Below are 27635 nucleotides of genomic sequence, written 5' to 3' on the forward strand. Positions count from 1 at the left end.
AGTTTGGTATGCAGCGTCACAAAATGGGTGCTAATGCCACACGGCGGGAAGCTCCGTGGGCCAGAGGCAAAAGGATGAAGTTTGGTTGATTAAACTGTGCTGGTTTAAAATGTTAGTAAAGCTCAAACTTTCCCTTCCTGCCTCTGCAGTTCTTCCAACATATATGGCTTAGAGGCCTCATCCTCCCTTGAGGTACCATTCTGTTCTGGTGTGTGTAGCGTGGTGGGAAGGGCCGTGAATCCATGTACACTGATACAGAAGTTACTCTACCAAACCAGACAGGAACTTGTTGCAGAGCTGGTTTTCCTTTTCCATAATACAGATTTTCTGAGCCAGCCTGCACCAGATGACACACTGGGAAGATATTTTAGAAAAACCTTTTATTGCTTCTGCTGTTGATAAGCACAAATATTTCCTCAGCTGAAAATGAGAATGGCAGCTCTAATGCAGTCATAATAACAACTGGCTTACTGCACATGAAATGTAACATGATTTGCTGCTCTATTATTTTTAAAAAGCTAACAATTATTTCCCCTGTGAGAATTTTTTTTATTGCTTTTTGGACCAAGCTAACTTTGTAACCTCAAATCGGTATTTCTGCAGTACAGAGTACCATCCAAACAGAAATCAAACATCAGTTACCTTTAGCACTTATTTACCAAACTTCAGTCAAAGTAATTAGTAGTAGAAACTGCAGACACTACAACTGGGTAATTTGCTGGAGGCAAAGGGTGGGATGTTCTGATTTAGCCTTTGACTGTAATGGATAAACCAAATGATTATTATACTGACCTTTTAAAATCATAAGAAAGTACTCAACTACACTGAACCTACCAGAGAAAACTTAAGCCTTGTAAACCTTTGCCAGCATGAAAATGTAGCCAGATTATGATTCCTGGTGTTTGTTTTTCATAATTTGGGCACTGTCATGGTTCAGTTCTGAATGTAACAGTGATTACTTTCTTGTAGTAAGCTCTTCTGAAGGATCTTGTGTAAACCTTTGACAGGATAGATAATGGAGCTCAGCTACTACAATGACACTTAGGCATCTCATTCTAAACAACTTTCAGACACCACCAGAATTCTATTTGCCTGTCTTGATTTTCAGTTCTGAATGAATTTTCAAGAAAGTGTTCTAAAGCAGATCCTGTGAAAGGCAGTTTGAAAGCCCCTCAGGATTAAACTACTCTTAGATTCCTGTGTACTCTTGGTGGATCAGGGGTTTGTGTGCTTGACAGATACCCCCATCTGAAAGAGTATGACCACTATGCACATTTGAGTGTCCCAGCAGCAATTTCTCCTGTTGGAAATGTTGCACTTGGCATGAATATTCATTGGGCTGGAGAGGTAAGATTGTATGGTGCAGCAATTATATCACTCAGTGAGAAAATGGGACACTCACTTTCAAGTCACTCTTCTAATGAATATTTAATTATTTATACGTGTTGGAATTTTTTAAGCGGGAAAAGTTAAGAGCTGTTTTCAGAATATCCTGTATCCTGACACTTAGATCACTTACTGGAGATACTGAAATTTTATTAAAGCTTCTATCAAATTTCAGTTTACTGCTCCTCAAAAGTTAATTCCTGCATTTTTTATTTCTCAGTCACACCTAGTTCAAATATATTTATTCGCTCAGATTTAAGCATTTTCTGTTGTTTTGAAAAGCATTTGATGAATTTACTTTGGTTTAGTTGGGCTATTAGGAATGGACTGAGTATTTTTATGCTGTTTCAGTCAAAGCTGCAAAAACAAATGGAGTTGGAAGAGAAGGGGAAGCAAGGAAAACTTCTTGGACCTATTTTTTGTGGATTTTTTAATTAATTAGGAAAAATAGGATGAGATCCACAGATGCTACACGTTTGAAGGACATGAATTAAGTATTTTGGTCTCTGATGATTATGACCAGTGTGTAGAGAAATTTTTTAAATGTAACTGAACAATTGGACACACAATTTATCCCCTTTGGTTATAACCTAATTCTCACCACCTAACCTCTTCTGGAATCCAGTGGAATTTTGAAAAGCTTATTTCCACATGTAAAAAGAGCTCATGATGCCTAGAATACTCAGCAAGATCAGAAATAGTCTGTTTGCTATCTGCATTTAATGTTCATTTGGTTTAAATGATCAGTTTGTTCTGAATGCAGGGTACGATTTCTGAGTCCAGTGTATTTAAGATTGGATCTTTCCATTCATAATTTCAACTTTCAGCCCAATGTAGTATAATTCCCAGAGGAGCAAGACAGAATCTAGCAGACTATTTGCATCCTTCTGCATTTCTAAGACAATATAATACTTAAAAATCCACACACTTTATATTTATATATATATATATACATATATATATAATTTCCCCTCTTCCCTTCCAAAAGCATATAGATGAACCATTTACTTTTTGTCAGCAATAATAAAGGCTGTAGTGAATTTCACACAAAAACTATATTAGGTACAGCCAACTTTGTGATCATTGCACCAATCGTACAGTGTGCCCTATCTTTAGGGAAATAATTAAAACATACGTGGTTTAAGTGTTTTTAAAAAAATTGGAGAAATCAATTTCTGTCTTCAGGTTTCCTTAGGTATCCGTAATTGAAACATTATATACTCTCCCTTTGAATCACCACTCTGCTTATTCACTTTACCATGTAAAGTGCTGGTTTTTAACAGCAAAATGCATGTAATCAGAAGATTTGTTAGTTTTAATTTAATAATTCATTTTGCCTCATTTATGATAGAATTCAATAAGAAAATTGGCAGGTTCATAGAAAATATTTCAATTTGTCTTTCCTTCTTTCTGAACATTTGAGAAAGGAAGATCACATTCTTGGGGGGCTCAAAAGATTTCATTGGGATAACTGGAACAAAACAAGAAAAGTACCTGGAGTTTTAATGAAATGGAGAATTTACAGACCATCTTTGTCATACATGTATTTAAATGTCTTACTTTTACTAGTCAGCAGTTACGTAGAGAGAGAAATTAGTCACACCATCACATCTTTGATTTCTTCAGTAGGAAATAACATCATAACTACTTGAGAAAAGAAACCCCAAACTGATAGTTGTGGCCATAAAACCCTTTGTGATTTGGACTGTTTATCAATCTTCAAAATGTAATTTTGTGAAACGACAGGACTAAAAACCCAAACATACTGTTTGGGTTGTGCCTTTCCCCAGACAGATCCCAGGCATGTGGAGTTTGGTTGGTTGGTTGGTTGTTGTTTTGTCACTGTTTGTTTGGTTTGTGTGTGTTATTTTTGTTTGTTTCTGGGTTGGGTTTTTGTGTTTTGGTTTGTTTGGTTTTCTCTCACACTATTTACTTTTTGTAAGGTTAAACAGCACCTGTTTAACTTGCCAAGTTAATGAACTATTAATGAACTGATCTGAGAAATGCTGTGGGTATAATATAAACCGTACTAGCCCTAGACAGTGCCTCATATTAAATTGTATTTTCCGCTTTGCAGAAGTTGTGCTGCTGAGCTCAGGTTTGCTGAACTTGCTAATTACTTCAAAACTTTCAAATGAGTTATTTCAGGCTGCCTCCTCCTTGTGCTGTTTCACTGATGCAAGGAGGGGCGATGCAGTAACTCTACACCTGTCCCAGCACACGCCTATCAACCTGCTCAACTTCCCCAACGAGTGGCTTGAGCATGAGAACATCCGAGATTGCTCGGTCTATAACCACTAGTCCTGATACTTCTGGGTGTTGGGGCTGGCTTTGCGCTGGGGTGGCTTTAACACCTGGTGCTCCATGATGGCACTGGATGACAGCAGCTTTTACTCCAGGACTAAGAGTAAACTTAATCCCCATCAGACTCGTTACAAATCAACAAGATGGAGAAGCCTGCCGCCAGACATCCTGCTAGAAAATGATTTTAAAGGAAAATTTCAAAAAAATATTAGGAATATAGACCCTATACACCCAAGGCGCACTAAGAAAAGACCTTCAGTATTTTCAGGTAAGAAATGCTATTTCAATAATATGTTAGAGCAGTATCTTTTAACCTTTTTGGTAATTGAAGGATTCAGCAGCTGATTACAGTCAGAACTTATTCTGTTTTAAAACGTAAGACAGTTTTCATAGATAGATTTAATCAAGTACTATTTTTGTTAAATTATGTCAGCCATTAGAGTTAAAATGATGGAACCAAAAAGAGAGTCTTCATGTTTTTGATTTCATGTTGCTTGCTTGAGGGGATTTTTTTAACACTTAGCATTTAAGGAAAGCCAGTTGTTTCTCCAGAGCTTTAAACTGCATTTTACTTAACCCCACTTATAAGTAATACAGTCAACAGCTGCAGTGTAAGAATCTCTCTTGCTGCTCTAGTGCTGTATCTCATTGCTTTTCTGGAGGAGAGCGGTTTGGGGAGTTCTTCAGTCTAGCAGATTTTTTTGTGTGTGTAGCCAGAAATTTAACATCACTAAATAATCAAATGCATGCTTTAAATTCCTGGTTTGAACTGGAGCCTGTAATGTCAGGAGTTAATAATTTAATTTAACTCTCTAGTTGTTAAGAAGTAAGAACAAGGTGTGAGTGGATTTCAGTCAAGCTAATGGCAAGTCTGGAATATTTTGTCGTGTTATGCTTTTAAATTATTTTAAATGTGCCTAAAAATAGGCAACAGATTATTATGAGGACAGAGGATTTGTTGGAAAACAATCAGGTCATCTTTATGAGGAGGACTTAAAAGGTTCTAGGGGAGAAAAATCAATACCAGCTCATCCCTGCTGAAACTGAAAATGTGTTTCTGTGAGGCAATCAGAAGAAGTTAAATCCTTTGTAGAAACAAAACATCTTTAAATTAACGTATCTCCCTTTCCAAATGAAAATTAGAATTTTCACATTTCTAGGGGATTAGTACAATCATACAGATCTTTGAAGAGTTGTGAAGTATGTAAAATTATTTAAATATTAACTTTATATTCCTTAGTGATAGCTAAGCTTACACGGGTACCTTCTCAAGAGCTGAAACACTGGTGAAGGAATTGGTGTACAATGTTAAAAGCTAACACAGGGCTGCATTGTTTGTGTGGGATTGAGATCCTCTATTGTACTTTGGTTAAAGTAGTTGAAATATTTCAGCACCTCAGGAAATAAAGCTTTTTTCCTCCTTCCTATTCTACTTCTCTAGCTTAAAAAAATGCAAAAAGGCCTTTCCAGATCTCAAGTCAGGTGACTCAGACATGCCCAAGGCTTCTGGGCTTCCCAGTGCCTGAACTGGCTCTTCCTAAGGCGATATGGTCTGTTGGTGACTCTCAAATCGCATTATTTTGGACAGGATAGACCCTCTGTATCTTACCTGACTTGTATCTTATCTGTATCTCCATTGCCACTTTTTATGTTTTACTTAACTTTTCTGCTCCTTAATTACTCTGTGTCTGTGGGTTTTTTTCTCCTGTAACTTTTCAGTTTTTTTCCTGTACATCGACATTTTTGTTAGGAAAAAACATGTTAAATACTAGCCTTGTGTTTGGTCTTCAAAACCCATACTCAGTTGTGCTTACCCAGATTTTACCTTTATTCTGTGATTTTTTTTAGTGCAGTTCTTTTTCTCTGTTCTTTTTTCACCCTCCCAAATGACCACATTAGCAGTAGTACTCCATTCTTTGCGCTGTGTCAGACATGAGCACTTTAATGCAGTCTGTGTGTCTGGAACACTGCCATTATGCTTATGAAATCCACTGCAGATGTGTTACTGTACACTCAAGGGTACTTAACTCAAAGGTAATGCAAATTGATTCCTATAAGCAATTGATGGAGCATGATGGAAAGATGGGTGTAGCCTTTCATTTGGTAGGTCAGCAGTATACATGGGAGAAGCTTTACTTGATTTGCTTTTGAAAACAGGTTACCGAAGTACACTTGAAATCCTCTAGACCATTGTATTTCACGTAAATGTAGGTTAGAATGGAAACAGAGCTGTATCATAGAATCAGGGAATGGTCTGGGTTGGAAGGGGCTTCTAAAATCCATGTTGTACAGCCACCTTACTGTGGGCAAGGACATGTTCCACTATGTCAGGTCAGGTCCAACCTGACCTTGAGCACTTGATATTAAATACAAATAAATAGACATACTTGCTCTGCAGTCTTCTGGATGAATGAAGAATTTTAAGAATGTGGCAATTCCTACTTGTTTCAGCCTAGTCATCTATTAATATAAGTATTTTAAATCTGTATAATTTTGACTCATCCACATTCTTCTAATTGCTGTATGTCTTCTAAGTCTTTTATAACACCATTACGCTGTCTTGCGTTTAGGACGCTGTTGCAATTTAGTCTGAAGTCATGGACTTGTTGTTTTCTTTTATTCTATCTTACAGAGCTTTGGTAATACAGTAGTGAATAGTGACACACCAAGGGATCTAGCTGCAAGGAAATATGTCAGTCCATCCATAGGGACTCTTGTTGCTGTCTTGGTGCAAACTCAGGGAGGGGTCTTGCATGTAACAATTTTTTCTTAACCGTGATAGCTAGAAGCTCACTCCTTAAAAATGAAAGCTGAAACCTGAGAAAAGTGAGTTGTCTGCCCTGCCATCATGAAGTTAGTCATTCATGTATGCCTAGGCAGGACTATCCACTAGTGGTATCATTGGGTTATTGTGTTCATCCTCATATGGCACGGGGAAGACAGAAACTGTGTGCTGAGAAACCATGGCATTGCCCAACGGATGCACTGCACAGAGATACTTTTTCCTGCTTTTAAAAAGCACTTGATTTCCTCTTGTTCTTTAAATCAGAAATGTTTAGAGCTGCTATATACTTTAGGATGTGGTTAATATCAACTGCTGATATATAAATTTTAGTTTTTAACTGTTTCATGGTTATGCTTTAAAAAAAAAAAAATTACTCAGGCACAAGGGAGCATAATCAACATTATAGGGCCATTTATTTTCCATAGAGAGGTTCATCACCTTAATTAGTGGAGTTTGTACAGATCTGCTGATATGCTCTCAGTTCAGCACACTCATGGCCGTGACTGAACCTCACTCTGGTAGGACCATGCAAGAATGAACGGTGTCTTGTCTTAATCTGGAGATAAGCCCCTCACTTGTTAAAGAGAGAAGAAAGAATTGTATAAAGACAGAGTGGGCAACGAAGGGACCTTAGGAGACCATGTCTTCTTGACAGAGCTACCAAGGAAAAGTAAATTAAACTAACTGAAGCAGCATAAAATTAAAATGGATTAGCTAAACATCATTAAATGTGTGTGCTGACTTATGTTCAAAAGCACAGCAGCCTGAAGAAAATGAGTCTGTATTTTTTTAATCTAGGGAAGTGAAAGGTGAATTTTTACTCCTATGTCTTTTTGAAAGAAGGTTGCTGATATTGTTTTTCTCTTTATGCATGGCAAAGACATGAGATTTTGGCTGGGAATGTAAATTGTCTGTAGAAAATAGAATGAGACAGAAATCGGAAAGGTCAAAGTGCTAAAAAATATAATGGAAGCCATTCGTATTGTGAGCTAGGGATGTTTGTTTAACTAAGTACCATTGAAAATCCACTTCTAGTACTGTTATTAGTATCTTGTAAGCTTTTTTCCCTTCTCCTTCATCACTTGCATATGTTGGTAGTCTGTATTATTGTTGAATGATGCTTGTTCACTGATGTGTCAGTTTTGAAGAATGGAAGATGAGAAAAATACTTGGGGTTTTCTGCCTCTCCCAGGACCAGGCACACCTCCATTTCATGGCTGTATGCCTGTGCCTCAGGTGTTGTCTTCCCAGCCAAAATAAGCTCTGTGAATTCCATGGGACAAGACGTGATCTCTACTTTGGTAAAAGCAGTGTGGTGTTGCTGTGAGTTAATGTAACGAGAGGGCCACTGCTTAAAAGCACTTTACAGAGCTACTCAAAGTAAGAATGCAGGTTGCTAGTCTGTGATTTTACAGCAGAATAGCTAGTATTTTGTAACAAATTCACTGCTTTTTTTTTTTTTCCAGTGAAAATATTGTCGCAGTTAGAAGTCTTGAGGTACTCTCTCAAAACATTTCTGGAGTGCAGACCAGCATACAGTCTAGCAAAATCACTTTCTAAAATAAGTAAGTTGATTTGATGCCATATTTGCATGTAAATTATAATAATGAAAAATAATGCAAGAAAGAAAGGGTTCTATATATAAGAAGAATTCTTAAAATTCTTAAAAGTTGTTTAACAGTGACATGAATAAACTATATGAGTCGTGCAGCTAAGACAGCCAGTATGTATGACTTACTTTTTACTTTTGACTGGCTCTGTTAATTGGGAAAGACTTGCCAAAATCTAATTACTTTTAATAAGGATGCTTAAAGTCATGGGTACAGTATGTGTCTTGATTCAAATGATTAATAATGATCTGTGTTCAGTATTTTAATTTAGTGAAGATTTGAATATCCTATCTCCTCTCTGCATGGCAATAATGTATGCTTGTGATCTGCATATGATAATTGCTGTTCACTTATGGTACCCCTACTGACATTTGGGAGATTGGCCTGTGTTGGTGCTGCATTTTACAAGTACCATCCAGTAGAAAGGAAGGCAAGTCTGACTTGTCCCAAAGTTTTTCTCTTCCCTTCCTGACTTGAAAAAATTGGCTTGGTTTCCCATTAATACTGTTACCAAGGCCTTCTGTCTGAAAATGGGGGAGGAGGGAGGGGTAGCATTTTTTGTTATTTGCTGTTCATATTGTAAGCTGGCATTAGTTCTGTGTGACTGTGTTTATTGAGCCTTATGATAGGCCTTTGGTGCATTGCTGATTGTGTGTCTACCCATTGATTTGGGTGAGTGGCCACTGCTTTATTAACAGAAATTATGTTATTGATAACATCTTGCTTTGATATGACCTGCATTTTTGTGGTCTCATACATATATATATATATATATATATATATATATATATATATTACTTAATACACTCTTCAGCATTTTAGTTCTTGCATATTTCTATGAAAGTGACATTTTCTTCTAGAAGGATGGTTTGATGATTCAGAGAAAAGCTCTGGATTCTGCATGAAGTCTGATGTAATAGATGCATGTTGTCAGACTCGTTTTCTTCTTGGGTTCACTGGCATTTTATGGAGTGGGGAGAATGATTTCCAAATGTTCTTGTAAGCATGTGATGAAAATGCTGCCTCATCTTTAAGTTATATTTGGGACTTAAATCAGGTTCTCTATGTCCATTGGAGAGTAACTTGAACATGGAAATGAGAGACAAGGTAGGGAGGAAGGTGAAGTTAAGATAAGGAAGGCTTCTTTTGCTATTATGGCTTGGAATTTTGTGGTTTGATTTATTGTTCGTTTGTTTTAAAAACTGTTTAGTTGTCTCCTAGATTTAAATTGCCACCATCAGTTATAGATGTTTCCTCTTGAAAGCAAAGATTCCAGTGTTCAAGTGAATGAACCCAATTGTATTACACAGTAATATACCTCAAATCTTAAATGTCTGAGGATTTATAGACTTCAATGTGCTGAAAGACCTTGTGAAGCAATTACAGCCCTTGCATCCTGATTTCAGCACAGATATCTGTGTCTGCTGCCTTAGAAACAGCATGTGAAAGAAGAATCTGGTTTAGTTTGCCAGTTTCACCCTTTGGCTCTCTCCTATGTTCTTTCTAGGGGAAAATGATTAAAGTGTAGAGGAAAATCTTTAAACTTGTGCCGAATGTTCATGTTCTGGGAAATATAACGGTTTTGGGATTTTTGTATGTTTACATGGTTTTCATGAACCATTGAACTAATATTCAACACTGGTTGTATCTCAAAAAAAGTATACCATTATAAAACATATTTTAAAATATTTTTAAATGGAAGTCAGTCCTAAGAAATGTTAGCAAAATAGGAAAGAGACAAAAATATTTAAAAATATTTAAGAACAAGTCAGTCACTCTTTCTATCAAATGGTAGTAGCCTTAACTGCATTTCATGTGCAGTAAATCCATGAGGGTTTGTTGACATTATTTCTAAGTAAATCTTTCTTTGGCCATCAAGAGGCAATAGAACTTTTTATTCTTTTTATCCTATTTGAGATGCACTGTGAATGGTGCAATCACTGTAAAAATATGCCCATCTTTGGCCCATAGAGATACATTTTTGTGCTAATGGATTGGACAGATTGTCAATCATTTTTTTCATGAAGTTGTGAAATACATATTTTAATGCATGGAAGACAGACAATATTTTTAAAGTCTTACAGTAGTGCATCTGCAGTAATGAAAAGCTTATCAACCAAGTAAAGTGTTTTAAAAGAATTAGACTTAAAGGTTGTCATGATGGCTTTGATTTGCCTTCTGACTGATATTTTGTTCCTCTCCTGAGGAGCAATCTTCATATAAGCGAGTGTAGATAATGACATTGAAATTCTCTTGGGACTCTGATGGGTCTGTGGATTTCATACAAATCACTCAAAATATATTTCTTCTCTAGTGTTTGTTTAATTTTGGAGACTTTTGTACACTTATTGGGTGCATTTGGCAGGGAACTAATTTTCAGCTATTTATACTTTACACATTTACACATTTAATTGGAGCATACTGTATCCAAGTTAAGTCACCTGATAATCTTGGCATCTCTGAAATAAAAAATTGCATTGCTTTCTTAATTTTTTTTTTTTTTTTTGCTGTCTTAGTGTCTTACTGAAGTTGAACTACAACAACAAAAAGTTTAGGATTTTCTGAAAATACTTGCTTAATTTCAAGAAGTATTTTAAAAAGTCAGTATTTTATTAATCTAAGTTCTAGACTGTTGTGCCTGAAGATTGGTGTAGAAAGTAGAATTCATCATAGTTACAAAAGACTACCTAATGAAAAATCTTAGAACACAACTAAAGTGAGTTGCAAGATTTTTTTTTTACTGCGTCTCATGAGAAAAGATACCCTTATGGATGAAATCCTTATGGTACTTCTGGTAAACCAGCTGTAAGCAGATCAATGCTGAGTTCATATACTTAGGTTTTTGTACGGAACGTAGCTCTCATATTAATTTTCTTAAGTGTTTTTAATTAAGAGCGGTTATTTTGGAATGTGGTTTTTTATGAATTTTGGGGGCTGAATCTCAGATTAGGAACCTGACATGAATAGCTCAGGACATTCTTTGTTATATTTGGGGTTTTTGGGAAATTGAATTTGCAGAGTATTTCACAATATGATATCAATTTAAATTCCTTTGCACTGGGTATACTAATGTGTAGCTGCTAGGCAAAGCTAAAATGCAGTATTATATTTAGATGCAATCTCAAAGACCCAACAAATGTCTGTTCATGTTTTTTAATCATATTTTAAGTTGTACTTAAAATTTATTAAAATAAGAAATCTTTTCCATCTATTACTGGAATATATTTCTGTTTCAAGGAAAAAAATGTCTGTAGTTATGCAATGTATGTTGAGTGTGACACAATCCCATGGCTCCTCTTATAAGGACCTGTTGTGTAGTGAGCTTTTACTTATTTAGTTGTTTTAGAACTCCCGGAGGGTATTGATGTGACTTTCTGTGGGATTTTGCTCTGTGTCTTTGGAGTTACTGTTTCATGTTGGCTGTAATGGCAACATGCTTTAGTTGCAGAACATGTTAGAGATTGAGTGTCTATACGGTATCTGTAAGCTCAATTTGTTGTGAATTATCTGCTATCAGAGTAAGCCTTTTCTGGGGTAATTTATGCTGCAAACAATATAAGGCTGGCCCACTAATTATTAAGCACAGTCTTAAGTCTGTGTTTTGGTAAGGAGAGGGACAGTTCACAAGTGCCATCTTTCTAACTGTAATCTCATTTGTCCTGTATTTCCTACTTTGTTTAGGATCTTTGAAGTAGTCAGTCTCTTGCTGGCCCATCCTCTCCTGTTGTTCTTATGCAAGTCAGAGAAATCTCTCTCCAGCAAAGTTGCTCCATTTCTTCTGTATTTTGCCTGGATAACTCTCCTGGCAATTCTCAGACCCAGTTCAGAAGTTGGCAAGAGCTGAGGAATCGAGAGAGAACTGGATGTTGCCACCAGCATTTAGATAATGTTTTGCTGTACCCTTGTAGGCTGCTTCATGGCACTTGGCCTCATGGCAAGAGAACAGCCCCAGGTGCTAATGAAGGCATGGCATTCACAGTCCTACACAGTTGAATCACCAGTCTGTCCAGCAGAACGTAACTTTAATTACCACAGAGGTCATTAAAACTCAGCACCAGTTTGCTCAGTGAGTCACAATAAAGTACTTCTGATAAGACTTGTTTAGATTTATCATGGACAGTTACTGACTCGTCTATAGAGAATCACTCAAGTATTAAATTTCCACTAGTTGCTGAGGCTCTGTTCCAAAGTAAAAAGTCTAATCTGCAGCAGAGGTTTTGCTATTACAGAAAGATGCCAGGGTGAAAGAAGGATGACAAGAAAAGCAGAATACCAGAGACTAAATTAAGCTCACAAGATGGAATTTCAGGGTCTGAAATGTAATTTTCTGCCCAGTGAATTGAGGATAAACAAAACATATGTGTACAAGTCCAATTTTAAATCTGTTCTGGAACTAGAAAATCAGCAGTTCTCTCTTTAGAAGCTAGTAATAATGTAATTCAAGTTTAGATTTGTCATACTAAATGTTGTTGGACTCGTAAGCAAGAGTAGTGTCACAGTTCGTCCTTTATCTGGTTTCAGGGTTAAGAATACTTCTGCATAATCTATTGTAATATTTTTATTCTTCCCACTTGAAAGCCCATCCTAAAAGAGGTCTCAGTGACTTTGTAAACTTCACTCATCAGCAAGGAGAATGATGGTGATAGAGATGGAGAAGGCCCAAGTAGCCAGTGCTGCCTTTGCCTCAGTCTTTACCTTCAGGACATCTTCAGGAATCCCAGGACCCAGAGACCAGTGGGAAGGCCTGAACTAAGGCTTTACCCTTGGTACAGGGATAACAGGTTAGGGAACATTTGAAACAAGCTGGGCATCCATGGGACCTGACAGGATGCAAGCACAAGTGCTGAGGAAGCTGGCTGGCGTCATGGTCCGGCCAGTCCTGACAGTCTTTGAAAGCTCATGGCTGCTGGGGGAGGTTCCTGAGGACTGGAAGAGACCAAAAGTGACTCCTCTCTCCAGGAGGGGCAAGAAGAAGGATCTGGGAGCTGCTGGCTGGTAATCCTCACCATAATCCCTGGGAAAGTGATGGGGCAAATAATCCTATAATCCATTTCCAAACATAAGAAAAGTACGTGTTCGGGAGCAGTCAGCATGTTTGTATGAAGGGGAAATCATGCTTTACGAACTCAATAGCCTTCTAAAACAATGGATAGCCAGCTTGGTGGATGGTGGAAGATCAAAGGATACTGTTTGTTTCAACTTTAGAAAGGCTTTCGACAGTATCTCCTTGAACATCATCATAGACAAAATGATGAAATACAAACTTGATGAATGAACAGTGAGGTGAGCTGAAGGCTGAGCTGCCAGGCTGACTGGGTTCTGATTAACAGCATGAAGGCTCACAGGAGGTCAGTCACTAACAGCATAGCCCAGGGGTTGATACTGGAGCCAGTACTGTTTAACAGGAATCTCATGAAGCTCAATGAAAGGAAAAGTCAAGTTAATACAATTTTAACACAGTTTTCTTCAGTATTTCCCCTACTACTTCCACAAGTACTTTCGTTCACTCTGTATTACTGAAAATCTTACCAATTCTCCTACTCTACTTTCCAAGATTATTATAATTGTTTAGGCATTTCCTGATTATTGTGTTCATTGACAACCTTTCTCATGAAATAGTTCCAGAAAATAGACTCTGCTTTTTTTATTCTTTTTGTGGAAGAGAAATGGTGAAACTGTCAAGCAATCCTATAGGCCTACTTCATTGTGTGTTGCCTATAAGCAAGGCCCATTGTTGCAGGAGTTGCAGACACCTTTCTTTTCTAAGCTCCCTTGCTTTCCTCCACTCCTGATACTTGTATAAGGAATAGTGGTAGGAACTTCCATGAGCATTAGCATTGCTCCTTTCTCACAGTAGAGGTCTAGAAGGAACAGATGCAGTAACTTTAACAGATTTATCATCCTATAAGGACTGATCATCACTGTACATTCCAGCTTTTTAAATCTTCAAGCTCATTTTCTGACCATGCTTCTTGCAATTAGAGCTAAAATGTATCTATTCCTGCAACAGCCAAAGTTTAATAAGAGCTCAGCCAGAAAAGTGGCTTGGAAGAATGTTCTTACCATAAAATGCATTGCCTCTTACGGGTGTCTGTAAATGCATATGAGCAGTTGGGAAAGCTGTTTAACCACGTAATCCCTGTGAAAAGCTCTGATTTTTTTAACAGGTTGGGGGTTTTTTTAAATATAGAAGCATTATTTTCCTTTGCTTCTTTCCCCCACCTGAACACCTATCAGGCTCCATTGCATTGACCTGTGGGGATACTCATGGCCACATTCATAACTGAAGGTAATGAAGGTAATACTGTAGCCCCCAAGACACACCCACTCCTCAAATCAAACTTCTGTTCCTAACTAGTGCCAGCACAAGGAGACCTGATGGAAATTATGAGGGACAGGGAGAGGATGGAAGAATTTCACAGCTTTTTCAACAGTAGCACAATCTCAGGTTAGCTTAGTTAACTTTGGGTGAAATCTGTCTTATTATCAGATGGGGGAGAAGTATCCTGTTCTTGGAGAAGTTTCCATTTTATAAAGGGTTCTGCCTGTGCTGATGCTATGTTTTTAGTTAACTGAATTAGTCAGTAGCTAGCAATGACATCCCTTGATCTGTGGAAGAGTTCAGGCAAGGTTTGTGCATTGCAGCTCAGTGTGAGTCGGGAGGATTTGGTGTCACTGAGCACCGGTACCCGACTGAGCATGAGCTCCAGTTCCACACCCAGCACTGCCTGCAGCTACACTGGAAGATTTCAAAGCAGGTGAATCCCAGTTATTTTTTTATGATCACCATTCCCTTTTGAATAAGGTTGCTATAAAAGTTAACTGGATTTTTTCTAGATCTAAGCATCATATTCAAATAAAAGTATTCTGTCTCAGTGGATTGTTTTCAATTATATATCCTATATTTTAGATCTCACTTCACAGCTGAGAAGCCAAACCAGAGACGAAAAAGAAAGAACTATTTTCCTCTTCTGATCTGGCAAAAAAAAAAAAAAAAAAGGGGGGGAGAATAAGATCTGCTAATTTTAATAAGTTTTAAAAATTTGAGTTTAGATTTTCAAAGCCTTTAATGATGCAGTAGACAAACAAGTATTTGGGAGTTTGATACTTAACCAGATTAGACAATATTATACAAAGCAACTGTTAGATGTTTCAGAAGTTCAGAAGCTAAATGCCTTTGAAAATCTAGGCTCTGGTGACTCAAAATCATTAATCATTTTAAGTGTAGTTAAAGCAACTATAATTACTACTGCCTTTTCTAGGAAACTGTTCAGTTTAAAATGTGACATCTTTTTGTGCTTTCTTCCGTGTGTACTAAGCCTAAAGTACTTTCTTTTTTCTTTTAGTTAATAAAAAGCAGATTGTATATTTTGTTTTGTACATTACATTCTATCACTAAATTGCAGTTTCCATTCAAATGTAGCATGCAAGAAACCTTGAGTAACATAACCCTCTTAAACAGGAAGAAAAAATTTACCTTTTTCCAACATAAGCAGGCAGCTCTGTTAGACCTCATATCTCTGGGACAACCAAGACATTTTTCGTTTGGCAGGAAGGGATGGACTCTGAAGGATATAAAAGACCCAGTGACAAAGACTGCATGTATATTTAACTTGGCCACTGTGAGGACACTTGTGCTTCTGTAGAACAGCAGCAAGTTGGAGGATGCTGGAGCTCTTCTATTGCCTGTGCCCAGTTCGAAGTGTTGCTGTTGCAAAACCTTCACCACAGCAGGGGAGAGCCCTCGAACAAGTGCTCATCAGTTAAAAAGTACTATGTTCAGGGGGAAAAAAAAGCAGCAAAGAAAGGCTCTCTCTCTGAAATTGAGATCTCTCCTGGCACAGATTACTCCAAAAGATGAAACAATACATACTTACAGATAATGTTCCAATGGAAAAAAAAAAAAAAATTTTGCAAGTCAGAACAAGTGTTCTTATGCAAGATCAGTGAGATTTTTTTTTTAACCAAATTGTTGTCTCCTATCTAGCCAGCATCTAAACACACTGTTGTGCAAGTTAAGGGTGTTACATGGTAAACTCCAGATGTTGTGTCTCACCAGTGTTTGCCTAGGAGGGTTATGTGGAAAGTGAATTCAAAACTACATAAAACAAGACATATTCCCTTCGACAACTGATTAGGATTGAAATGGTTTGCTGACAGCAATTCTTGAAAGAATGGAGAAAATAATTTTGAATAATAACAGGAGAGCTCTAAGGCAGAAGTTGTAACTGAACGGTATGCATGTAATGAGAAATGTGAGGGAAAAGCAACCGTGAGAAACAGAAATTTCACGGTAAAATCATATGGCCTGATTTTTCCTGACTACTTCACAGCAGTCCCTTATGTAAAGTTGCTGTAAAGTAGCCAGTGGCTTGAGTCATGAAGATTTTTGCTGACAGCTATTTATGTTTACTTTGGATATTCAGAAATATTTTCAAAGGGGTGAAGGGCATGGTGACAGCCTAATTATTAAAGGTATCAAGTGAGCTAAGAAGTGTATGTGCATGTCCTGTTTCTAACCTACAGTCAGGGAAAGAAAAATTTATTTTTTGGTCTACCACCTGGCATGACTTCTTGGGCAGTCCTGATTTTTGAAGTATTTGTTCTTCCCACCTTGAAACAAAAAAGTTTTAAAAATTGTAGATGTTATCTAGCTTAGTCATTAGGTCCCTGGTCTAACTGGAGGTAGCACTGATCTGAGCTCCCTGAACTTGAACTTTCTATTAGCAGCTCTGCGTAAAATGAGAAAAAACCTGTTACACTGCAATGAGCCAGGCTCTAGCTATTCCAAGCACTTCACTCACAGCGGGGGCCTGAGTCCTGCTCTGAATGATGTGCAGTCTTGTTTGTGGCAGTACATGTCTGGGAAGTACATGTCAAGGAAGGAAGATTGGTGGCAGCGATACAAATTTGATACTTCATCATTTGAAGGATAAGCTATGGCCAGCTAAATCTGATGGTGCTCAGTTTCCCTGTTTCAGCCACGTAATTCTTACGCAGCTGTTGCAAGAGGTTTTTTGGAATCATTCAGAGTGGACACTGTACCCATAAGACCCACCTGAGGAGACTGGAGGTGTTTGCATTACAGGGCCACGTGTGCCAGCTCTGACCTGGCTGGTCTGACCCTCTCTCTGACAGCGGGCAGAGCCTGATACCTGATAGGAAGGTGTAAGAGGCAGCAAATGTAGTACAATCTGATCCCATGTCCATCTCATCTTGATCTATAGTAGATGGAAGCTGGTTGAAATCCTTCCAACATCTTCTGTTCTCATTTTATGAAAGAAGTAAAAAATTGACTTATTTTCTAAGGTTGATGTTTCTAGTGGAGCAAAGGGACATAACCAGAAGGATACCTTTCTACCAAATAATGTAAACATTGAGGTGTGAGTATCCAAATAGGTCAGTCAGAAAGGAAGAAGTGTTAATAATTAAAGACAGAATGAGAGAATGGAAAGGAAAGTTTAAAAAAAGAACAAGTAAGCAAGTAGCCTGTCACTGGACCATCTTATTTAAAGTCAGGGATAGCTTTAAGAACTGGTCTGGCAGAATTAAGAGAAAGAAAATATGTCTGTAAATGTATTTGAAGTTCAAGAAAACATTTCTGTTAAAAATCACACTCAGGAAGTGCATACATTGAGATAAGATCTGTCTGAGGGATGGATTAGTATTAGAGAACAAATTAGAGCTACTGCACTGAAAATTCCACCTCCTAATTAGATAATCAATGAAAACATCATACACATGCAACATGTTACACGGAGGTGTCTTGTGGAAAATGAATGTTTTGAAGTTGTTATTCTACAGGGGAGACAGAAGTAGGGTGTGTGATACGCTTTGTATTTGGGTCAGGGGTGCCTTGGTTTTGGTATCAGCTCACCACTCCAAGTGGGTACACCCCCCTCTTTGTCTCTCTTGCTGTGCTTTCAGTCACATCTCGGGCACCTCTCTGAAAAGGTGGGAGCTTTTCCTTTCCCACGGCAGGTTCCCAGCCAGCTGCCTCTCACATGCCTGAGGAGGAAGGGGAAAGGGGAGTTTTGCCCAGCTCCACGGCTGTGGCAGAACAGGGGGGAGAGCTGTGCTTGGAATCTCGGGGTGTGTCTGTGAGCACAAGAATGAGGAGAAACAAAGCCGAGAACTCTTATGATCTCAGCTACAGTAACATACAGTAATTGTGAGCCATCCCTAGAGACCCTATAGGAGCAAATAGGTTGCTTTGAACAATGGCATGTGATGGAAGGTGTCCCTGCCTGTGGCAGGGGTTTGGAATAGTCAATCTTCAAAGGTCCCATCCAACCCCAACCATTCTGTGACTCTGAATATCTAGCAATGGGCATGCTCCAGCCCTTCCCTTCCTGGCTTCCACCTCTCTGCCCTCCCACAGAGTTTCCTGGAGGGTAGAAGACATACATCTGCATGACAGAAGGAAAGGGAGTTTATGACTTAATACGGCCCTAAATTTTGCAGTATTTGAGGGTTCAGTCTATGTGTTGTGTCATGAGGAAATATGTGTAATAACTTGAGAAAAAGAGGGACAGCCACAAAATCTGGGTTCCCTCTGTTCTAGAGTGGTACCAATCTCTTACAAGTAAATTAGCAAATACAAATTATACTTTGAGTGTGTGGATGGGGTTCAGCTACACCATCTCATCTCTGAAACAAGCACCCAAAATCAGAGTCACCTTCAGTGGCAGTTTGGAAATTTCCTGCTATGAGGAAGTTCTGACACATCATGCTGTGGATGTTTGGAGAGTATGATATATAAACTTGTCTCCAAAATACAGGTAAGAGTTTGTTAACAAAACTGAGAAGGGAAGAAGTTTATAGGATTCCAGTAATGGAAAACAGCTTGTTTAGGGATGGTTCCTGGGACCTTCAGGTGAAAATCAGGAAGAAAATACTGCTCAAAAGTTATTCCTCATGCCTGATAATGCCTGTGGGCTGTGTTTGTGGGACACAGGCTCTATTTTGACATGCACAGCAATATTTCTTGCATCAGTGTTGCCTGAGTCTGTGCCCCAGTGGTAGTGGTGCAGATTTCCTAATGGGTTATAGGATGGTGTGTTTTTAGCATGCGTATGGTAAGTCTGGGCAAAGAAAATTTGTTCCTGGCTGGCTGATGCTTCCAGACACTGTTCAGCTAGGGAGAAACTCAGAGATGAATGACAGGGTCCTAAGAGGACATGTCAGTTTGACAGCTCCAAAGAAAAATCAAGGGAAGGATAATAGTACTATGAATCTTGAAGGCGTAATTCCAACACTAACCGATTAATCCTCTGCAAAATGCCTAGTTATCATTTGTTATTTATAGATAAGGCACAAACTCCTTACAACCTTCTAATGAATTCACTAAACAAGCTGAGGATGAGAGCTGGGTAATGTGTGAATCTATAATATATCTATGAAAATACGTTATTTTATTCTATTCAATACCATTTAATAGGTTTCTATTTAAATATTTTATATAATTGTACCCAAATTGCCTGATGTCCTTGCTGCAGAAATACAAACATGTGCTTCATTTCAGAGCTGCTGTCTTCCATTTTGACACAGTTTATGATGTAAACATGCATTCCCTATGCATTATTTACCGTTCTCTTGTTTCTGCCTGTTTTGCTTCCTATCACTAGGTGGCAATAGCTGAACAGTCACTTACAAACAGGAGGCAAAACAAAATGGTGCAGCAAAACTAATGAGACATAAACTAAGAAGGATTTCTATTGCTTTATTTAAAGATTATAATATTAAATGAGATTTCCTTACTGAAATCTTATTTTGTGCAGTACTTTCTGTCACTCTGTTCTTTTAATTTGGATCATAGCAAGATGTTTGTTTTACCTTGTTAAAATACAAGACGTCGTAGTACAAAAAATTTGATTGATTTAGATACTACAATTTTGATCTTTGTTTCGGCAGAGGACATTAGTAAAGCTGTGGATCTAATGTACGTGTTATGTCATATCTGCCAGTCTCTGTGAATAGCTCCCATAGCTTAGGGTATCTATAATCATGCTAGACACCTATATTTAGGCACTGGAATACCATTGAACTATGACCAGTATCCATCTGAAAGCTAGCACAGTCTTTCAGGAGCAGAGCAGAAAGAGGTTCCCAGAGAAGGGAATGTTAAATTGTGAATCCAATGCAGCCTTATCCCAGGCAATGACAATATCCTTTTTTATTTTCCTCTGTTAGGTGTGTTCTGCACTGAAGTCAAATAAATCTGGGAATCACTCTTTGTAGGGTTGCTTTATTTTACCCAAGAGGACTTGACTGTATCAAAACCACAAAGACCCTAATAAGCAGCCCTTGCTTATTCCTGAGGTGCAAACCTCCAGACAGCCAAACTTTTATACAAACTGTATCGGTGTGAATCCAATCTGATTCCCTGGAAATCAGAGACACGGGTATAAGTCAACATATAGTATTATTGGGCTAAAAGGACATAGTATTTGACCCAAAATAAGGAGTAAAAGCTATATGAAGCCATATAAAATAATAATAATAATAATAATAGTAATGATAATGCATATTAAAATCTCAGTAGTTCAGCACAGCTCCTTTTGGCTTTGAGATCTGTGTCCACATCACTTCTTGGAAGACAAAATTTGAATCTATATTTGCTTTGTTACTGCTGTCATCCCTTAGAGGCTTTCAGCTACTCTGCGCATTTTGCCTCAGATTCTGAAGAGTTAGGATTGCAAAATCCACATAGGCCCTTTCATACCAAGCTAAAATGAGCCCTAGAAGATTGTGCAAGACTGTGCTATATTCAAATCTCCGTGTGCTTTTTTAAGGATTCCTGCAAGCATTGCTTGAAAACATAGAGGACTAAACTGCCTGAATGACTGTAATGAACAGTAGTCACTAAAACTGTAAACAAAATTGGTACCTATGCTACTAAATATTAAGAATCTAAAAATCGAGTTTACAAAAGTAGTTACCCTAAGAATCATGTGTATACAGTGAGGAGAAACAGGCTGCTTTGAACAAATAATTGTGTTCTTTGCGGATACTCTTTGGAACTGTTGTGTCATGCTGAAGGCACTCACCTCCCAGTGTAGGCATCTGAGCTGGATGCCTCAAGATAGATATTGTGAATACCTCCAGCAGTATGTGGTTTTGTTATTCTTGTTCCTTTGCTGAGTGAAAACTTTGGAAATCTATTTTTCATATGTTTTGCAGTGACAATAGCTGTTCATGCAGCATTCTGCTCACAAGAACACTTCTGACCATGCTGATGAACAGCATCTCCCAGCTTCTTTTTCCCAAAGCTGGGGCATGGAAACTCCACAGCTCCAGACTTTGTTCAGACAGAGAAAGGTATTAGCCAGGTAACCAAGGTTCCTGGATATGTGTCTCCTCTGATCTCAGAAAACAATGAGAGAACAGAAGGTGCTCTGTGTGTCACAAATGTGGAGTGTGAGTTACACACAAACGTGCATAGTTTAAACAATGCTTATTGTAAGCAGCAGGTACTTCATCATGGCAGACACATGAACAGCCTTACATTTTGAATCTATGGTTTCTTTTGGTGGAAAAAACCTCCGACATTGTTAGTCAATTCCCATGTAGTAATAACATGAAAAAGAAGCCTAGTGTACTTGTAAATATCTAAGTCTGTAATACCCCTCATCAGACAATTTACTTTCACTGACAGATTTCATATGCTTATGCCTGTCTATCTTTCACAGCCTGGAATATGTAATTAAATTGTGAATATTGCAAAGTCAACATGAATGAAAGAGGAAGCTATATAATTTCAAAATTTCTTAGTCTTGTGAGCCTCCCAAAAATAAGTTCAGAACACTAAAGTAGAGTGCTTATGTTTCTGCCATTTCAGTGTGTTATTCCTGTTTTAGGACTGTTTCCAAAATGTGAGTAAAATCATTATGTATGGAGGATGTCTTACTTGCAAATTTAGGCTGGCAAATATTTAAATTTAATTTAGCATTTAAATTTTTTTTAAAAAAATTATGACTAATGCTAGAAATTAGTAAGATTTTAATTGATTATACTTTTAAAGAAGCTGTTAGAACAACAGTTAAATTCTGAGGCATTTATGTTATGGGTGATACTTTTGAAAGCAGAACCAATAATGGAGGAGTATCAAATCTGAAATAAATCTTAACAACTACCATTCTGTATTAACTCATTCATATGATGGCAAAAAGACAGACTCTAAGAGTGGTGGCATTTTTCTTTAATATGCTTTGTCTTAATGTATCCTTTAAGCTTTTCAGTGTTTTAGTGCAACATCATACTGTCAGTGGAAGCACACAATAGGTAGACACGTTCTTCAGAAAGAATACTAAGTGGTGAGAGCAGTGAGGTTCTGCATTAATGTTGTGGTGGAATGCTTTAAAAAGACCTACTATATGTGAAATAGAATTACTTTGGCTCCATATCACTTTGGAGAAAGTCAGTAAAAAGGTGCTGGGGATCTGCCACTCCTAGACAGATAGCTGAATGTAGCTGTAGTCTTTTTAATGTTAGTCCATGGGGAAGTGCAAGTAGGCATGAGGTGATACTTGAACATCCCAGACACAAACTCTACCTACAATAGTCAAATCCAGGTATCCTTGGATGAGATAGCCCATTTATTTCTTCACCAGATGATCACAAAGTCAGGAAATTATTGTTAGACTGCTTAGACCTGATAACTGGTGAAGACCAGGTGGCAGGAACATTACTGGATCCTGTTCATACAAGCTGATTCAGAATAAGCAAGGATAGATCTGCAGATTTGAAAATACAAACTTGAGAAGTAAAAATGGACTGGACAGTGACAATTAAGAAAACTGCCTGTGCAGGATGTCTGAAATTTCTTTAACTTGAAAGCACCAAGACCAACCAACCAACAAAACCCTAAACTTTTCATTCTGCCTGTGAGGGAAACACGGGACCCTCAGGAGCATTCCATGGGGCCAATGGGTCACCCATGTCACCTGGTACTCTCCCGATAGCAGCAGTACAAAAGATGAGCTGAGTGAGACTATGTGAAGGAATTAAAACCAAGTGGTTAAGCATTCTTGCTCCTTTGCATCTTTAAAACAAGAACATTGATTTTAAAGAGTCCAGTATCCAGTGAGGATGAGAGATGGAGTAAGAATAAGATTTGACCACTACTGTGTGAATGCTTTTGCCTTTAGTTTTCATTTTGCCTTGTAGAAGAACAGAGGTAGGAGGAGTAATACTAACAGAACAAAAAATTAATTGTGAGGTGGAAAAAAACCCCAAATGTCTTCAAATTCACATTACAAAAACCTGCTAACTTCCCATTCATTCACTCATTTCCAAGGAAGAGCAGGCATATGAAGTTGCAGCTTGGGTAATGAAATTTTTGTTGAGCGCATCAAAAGAGGGATTCTGCCCTGTAAATATAAACCACAGGTTTTATGGGGGGAGAATGATCTGTATCAGCAGAGAGGCTGCTTGATACTCAAGACTGAAGCAAAATTTGGTGGGAGATTATATTTAAAGGTGTGAATTTAATTCAAAATTGGGTAAAATAGAATATGGATTTAGGAAATACAACTACTTGCAAATTAACCTCAATAAGAGAGTTGCAATAAAATTAATATATCAGTCATCCCCAGAAAAGCATTTGATACAACACCACAGAGGAAAATATTACTTAAATCCTTGAACATAGGAGTTAATGCAGTATTTGTGATGGTGAATAAGGACTTCAAAACCTACTTGGCATTGTCTCTGCTGAAAAATCAGTTAGTGGGATGGTGGGAAGTCATCAGTCCTAGATCTTGGAACGTCCCTTATTTTGGTGTTGAATTTACCTTTAATTGTAAAAAGCTGGAGTGTGCTGGCTAAACAGGATGGCACAATGAGGAGGCTTTGTCAGTGTAGGGGTAGGGGAAGAGGTACAAATGGGACAGCAGGGTCTCAGTATAAATTGGGGATGCACAGCGACAGCAATGGGATGATAATTAACAGCACAGGGAGGAAGAGCTGATCAGCTTTCATTGACATAGCTGGTGAGATCAAACCTGAGATACTCTGAACGTTTCTGGTTGTTCATGTCCGTAAAAGGGTGTAAACAGGTTTTGAGTGAAGTTCATTTAGGAACTGAAAGAGGTTTACAAAGTGAGTTTCTGCAACAGCCTTTCATTAGTGAGGACACAAAACCTTATCTCTAGATGAGGTATGTTTACAGAAGACATTTAGCATATTTTCAGTGAGAACCACAGGAGCTTGGTCTCAATGACCCTTGTATTCCTCAGTTTCCAATCCAAACATCAAATATTCTGCATACTGAAACTAAAAATAATGTGTGAATACAATTGCTGACAAAGTTTTTAGAAGAATCAGCAGCAGACAAGCTCTGTTTTGTCTCAGATACTGTAATTATGAAATGCTGCAGGAAATTTATTCCACTAAGTGAGAAAAAAAAGTACTGTTATTCCCAGGAAATAATATCTGGAAGGGTGATACCAAGAATATATGAAACAAAAAGTATTTTGGAAACTGATTCTTATTTTTCTTCATTACCATTAAAATATGCATACTGATGTAGTGTGATTATGTGAAATAAAACCTTAGGAATATGGAAATTGTACCTAGCAATTAAGTATTTTGTAGAAAATAAAGAGAGATTAACAAGCAGTGAATTGCTTCTGCCTCATTTTTCTTATGTGAGTTCAGTTCCTTTTTAGAAACCATTATTCAAGATAAAAATGGTATCAAACTGAGTTTTCTGGGGCTCTTTCAGAGGTGAATACAAAGCAGTGAGCTCTCTGGCTTATTTGCCGTTATGAATTCAGCTTGCTGTCTCTCATCTTTGTTAGGAGAGGGGGCAGAAAAAGTGTCAAGAAAAAATGACAGCACGTTTTTCTGTAGCAGTGAAAGAAAAGCAGAAGCAGCCAGTCTGAATGCCGTGGGTTTAGTGCTCTGGAAGTGCTTCTCTTGTGCAACTGGGCTGAGGGAGAGCCTTTTCCTTCCCAACGTCACTGCAATCAGATATATGGGTGCAGCTCAGCTTTACCGCAGCATGATGCAGTTGTGTATAGTTCAGCGTGCTCTTCTTGGGAACAGGCGGAAGGAGAGCAGCTGACCAGAGCAAGCAGAGGATGTTCATTAGAGGGTGCTTTTCCCCCCCTAAAGCTAAGCAGTACGTGTGAGATTCCTGCAGCTGCAGAAGAGACGGTTTCAGTGGGGCTTGAAGTTGATACTCGGTTCTCGAGAGGAGGTGCATACGCTCGGGCTGACAGCTTGTGATGGGAAAAAAGCTTCAGACAGGCAGACTGCGCGTTATTAAAAGCACGGCTCAGACGCCCTTCGGGAAGATACTCTAACTGTGCTTGTGGAACAAGTGCTGTGGTGCTGCATATGCCTTAACCAACCAGAAGAAATTTGCCCGGCTGCAGAATGGAATAAATGAAAATACGTACTGAGGGGGCGAGGGAATAAAATACTCTTCAGATAGAATTAAGTACAAGCCCCGAAGGAAGAGCAAAGGACAGAAATCTTATGGTGTGTTTTTGTTGTTGTTGAGCTTTTTCAATTTTTTTTTAAATGAGCTTACCTACCATGAACGGAAGAAGTGGATCTGCGGAGACTTCATTTCCTCCTCTGACCCCTCGTTTACATCACTGACTGGTGACAGTCACATCTACATACATAGTACCTGCCACTTCAGCTGCTCAGAATTATAGAAGCCTCTTTGTATGCAGCAGACATGGCTAGCCAGCAGGATTCAGGCTTCTTTGAAATCAGTATCAAATATTTACTGAAATCCTGGAGCAATAGTGAGTAGCAGAAGAGTAATCTTTTCATATTATGCATTGCGTGATAAATAGCTAGGATAACCTGAAGGCTAGAGTCTTATCTTTCTGTATGTTTGTGTTATATAAACCAAGTAATTTTTGCTTTTGTCAGCTCTAAAAATCAAAATGTCAGAGATTTAAAAGGTTTCATTAACTGCAAGGGCTGTAATGAGATTATACTAGATTTTGCTTGATTGAATTCTGAAGTTAGGCTGCTTTCTGGGTCTAACAGTACATTGCAAGGGAGTGCATTCCAAGCAGCATTTCCTGCCTACATATTTGTTTGATTTGTTCAGACTTTATCTAAATATTTTTTTAAATGCTGTTTAATCACAAGGGTGTGGCATTGCTCAGAAGTTGGTTTTTATTAATTGTGCACCGAGGACAAAAATATAATTATTCTATTTAAGGTCTGAAAGTCATTTTAATGTGATGGGAAGCAAAACATCAGTTGCTTATAGCTGCTCTTCCCACCCTCTATGCTTAATTTCAGAATCTTGTGCAATATTTCTATCCAGAAAGAATCCATCTGTTTATCTGATCCAGGCTGGGTTTTGCAGAATGTAAACAAATAGCATTTTAGTCTTCCATAGTCTTTTCAGTACTGCTGTTCCTGATTTCCACTGCTGTTTAAATCAATTGCTCTATAGATGTTTTAGCTGTATTATATAATGAAGATGTCTGAATAAAATTTAGTGCTTGCAAACATATTCAGATTAGGTAAGGCAATGAGATAACACTGGCAGAAATTTGCTTTTTAAGTTAAAATACATGAAGAGTGTATTCCTTCTCTGTAGGAGCTTTAATTAACAGTGCTAAGTCTCCATATTAACTGTTTTTAAAAGATAGAACACAATATCTCTGGAAAAATCCAACTTGGCTACATGTGCAATAAGGTTCTGATCATCCTACTATCTATAATTTAATAATTTTTGCATAAAAGACTAGTGTTTTAAAATCCTGTGGTATAAAAGAATTGCAAAATCTACTTAATACAAGGTGAGTATCTTATACCTGCGAAGAAATAAACAAAACACTATATTAGATGTGTGATATGCAAGGCTTGTCTTCATTAAATGATATCCATAGAAACTGTATTTTTCCAGGTCATTTGTAACCTCAGTAACACTGTAGTGCTTGTTTGGATCTGTTTTTCCACCACAAGTGTGAAGCCACCAGGGAATAATAGTATTACCTAAACAGCATTGCTTATCTGCCCTCCTACCAAAATATTTAGTGCATATTCATTTAAATAAGTGATCCCACAAGGACTAGGAGAGAATTTTATGATTCAGTTACCTTCTTGGACTAATATTAATCAAATACTGAGAACATAAGTGTATATTGTGACAACACATACTTTATAACAAGCTAGGCACTGCTTATGACAGGAGAAAAACAAGTCAGTTTATGGTGCAGAAATCAAATCAGTTCTATTTTTGTAGTAGTCTACTGTAACTTGAAAACCACCTATATTGTGGAATTAAATATAAAGTGTTGGCTTTTTTTCTTTTTCCTTTATCTTGAGGAATATTGAAAGTATTTCAATGTAGGAAAGGTATTTCTAGTCTGAAATTATAAGTCCTTAAGTTCTAGTTTAGGGAAATGGAAACAGTATATGAATAATTGATATTTCTGACATTCTTTTAGTGGATAAACACCCCTTCTACCATATCTGAAGAAACAGTAAGAGGAGATAGAGTAAATGAACCCAGATTGCCTTAAACTTGTTGCCAAATGGGGTTTTTTTTTGCTTTTGTACTGGAAGGG

The 27635-nt window shown here is 37.8% G+C and overlaps 1 protein-coding gene across 12 annotated transcripts in view; it reads left to right on the forward strand.

The window, feature by feature from the left end:
• FRY (FRY microtubule binding protein) overlaps window positions 1-27635 on the forward strand; it is a 234016-nt gene that overhangs the window by 40272 nt on the left and 166109 nt on the right. For 5 of the 12 annotated variants that reach the window (XM_032099544.1, XM_032099547.1, XM_032099546.1 and 2 more), the window contains exons 1-2: window positions 3739-3958; window positions 7942-8040. The exons of 1 other annotated variant lie outside the window; for it this stretch is intronic. In XM_032099544.1, coding sequence (XP_031955435.1) covers window positions 3751-3958; window positions 7942-8040 — 307 coding nt within the window. In that variant the 5' untranslated portion in view covers window positions 3739-3750. Of the gene's footprint in view, window positions 1-3738; window positions 3959-7941; window positions 8041-25045; window positions 25848-27635 lie in introns of those variants that run through there. 6 more of the 12 variants (XM_032099552.1, XM_032099554.1, XM_032099555.1 and 3 more) reach the window with 4 other exon arrangements.

The sequence above is a fragment of the Corvus moneduloides genome, chromosome 2, assembly GCF_009650955.1.
Source record: "Corvus moneduloides isolate bCorMon1 chromosome 2, bCorMon1.pri, whole genome shotgun sequence".
Lineage (NCBI taxonomy): Eukaryota > Metazoa > Chordata > Aves > Passeriformes > Corvidae > Corvus > Corvus moneduloides.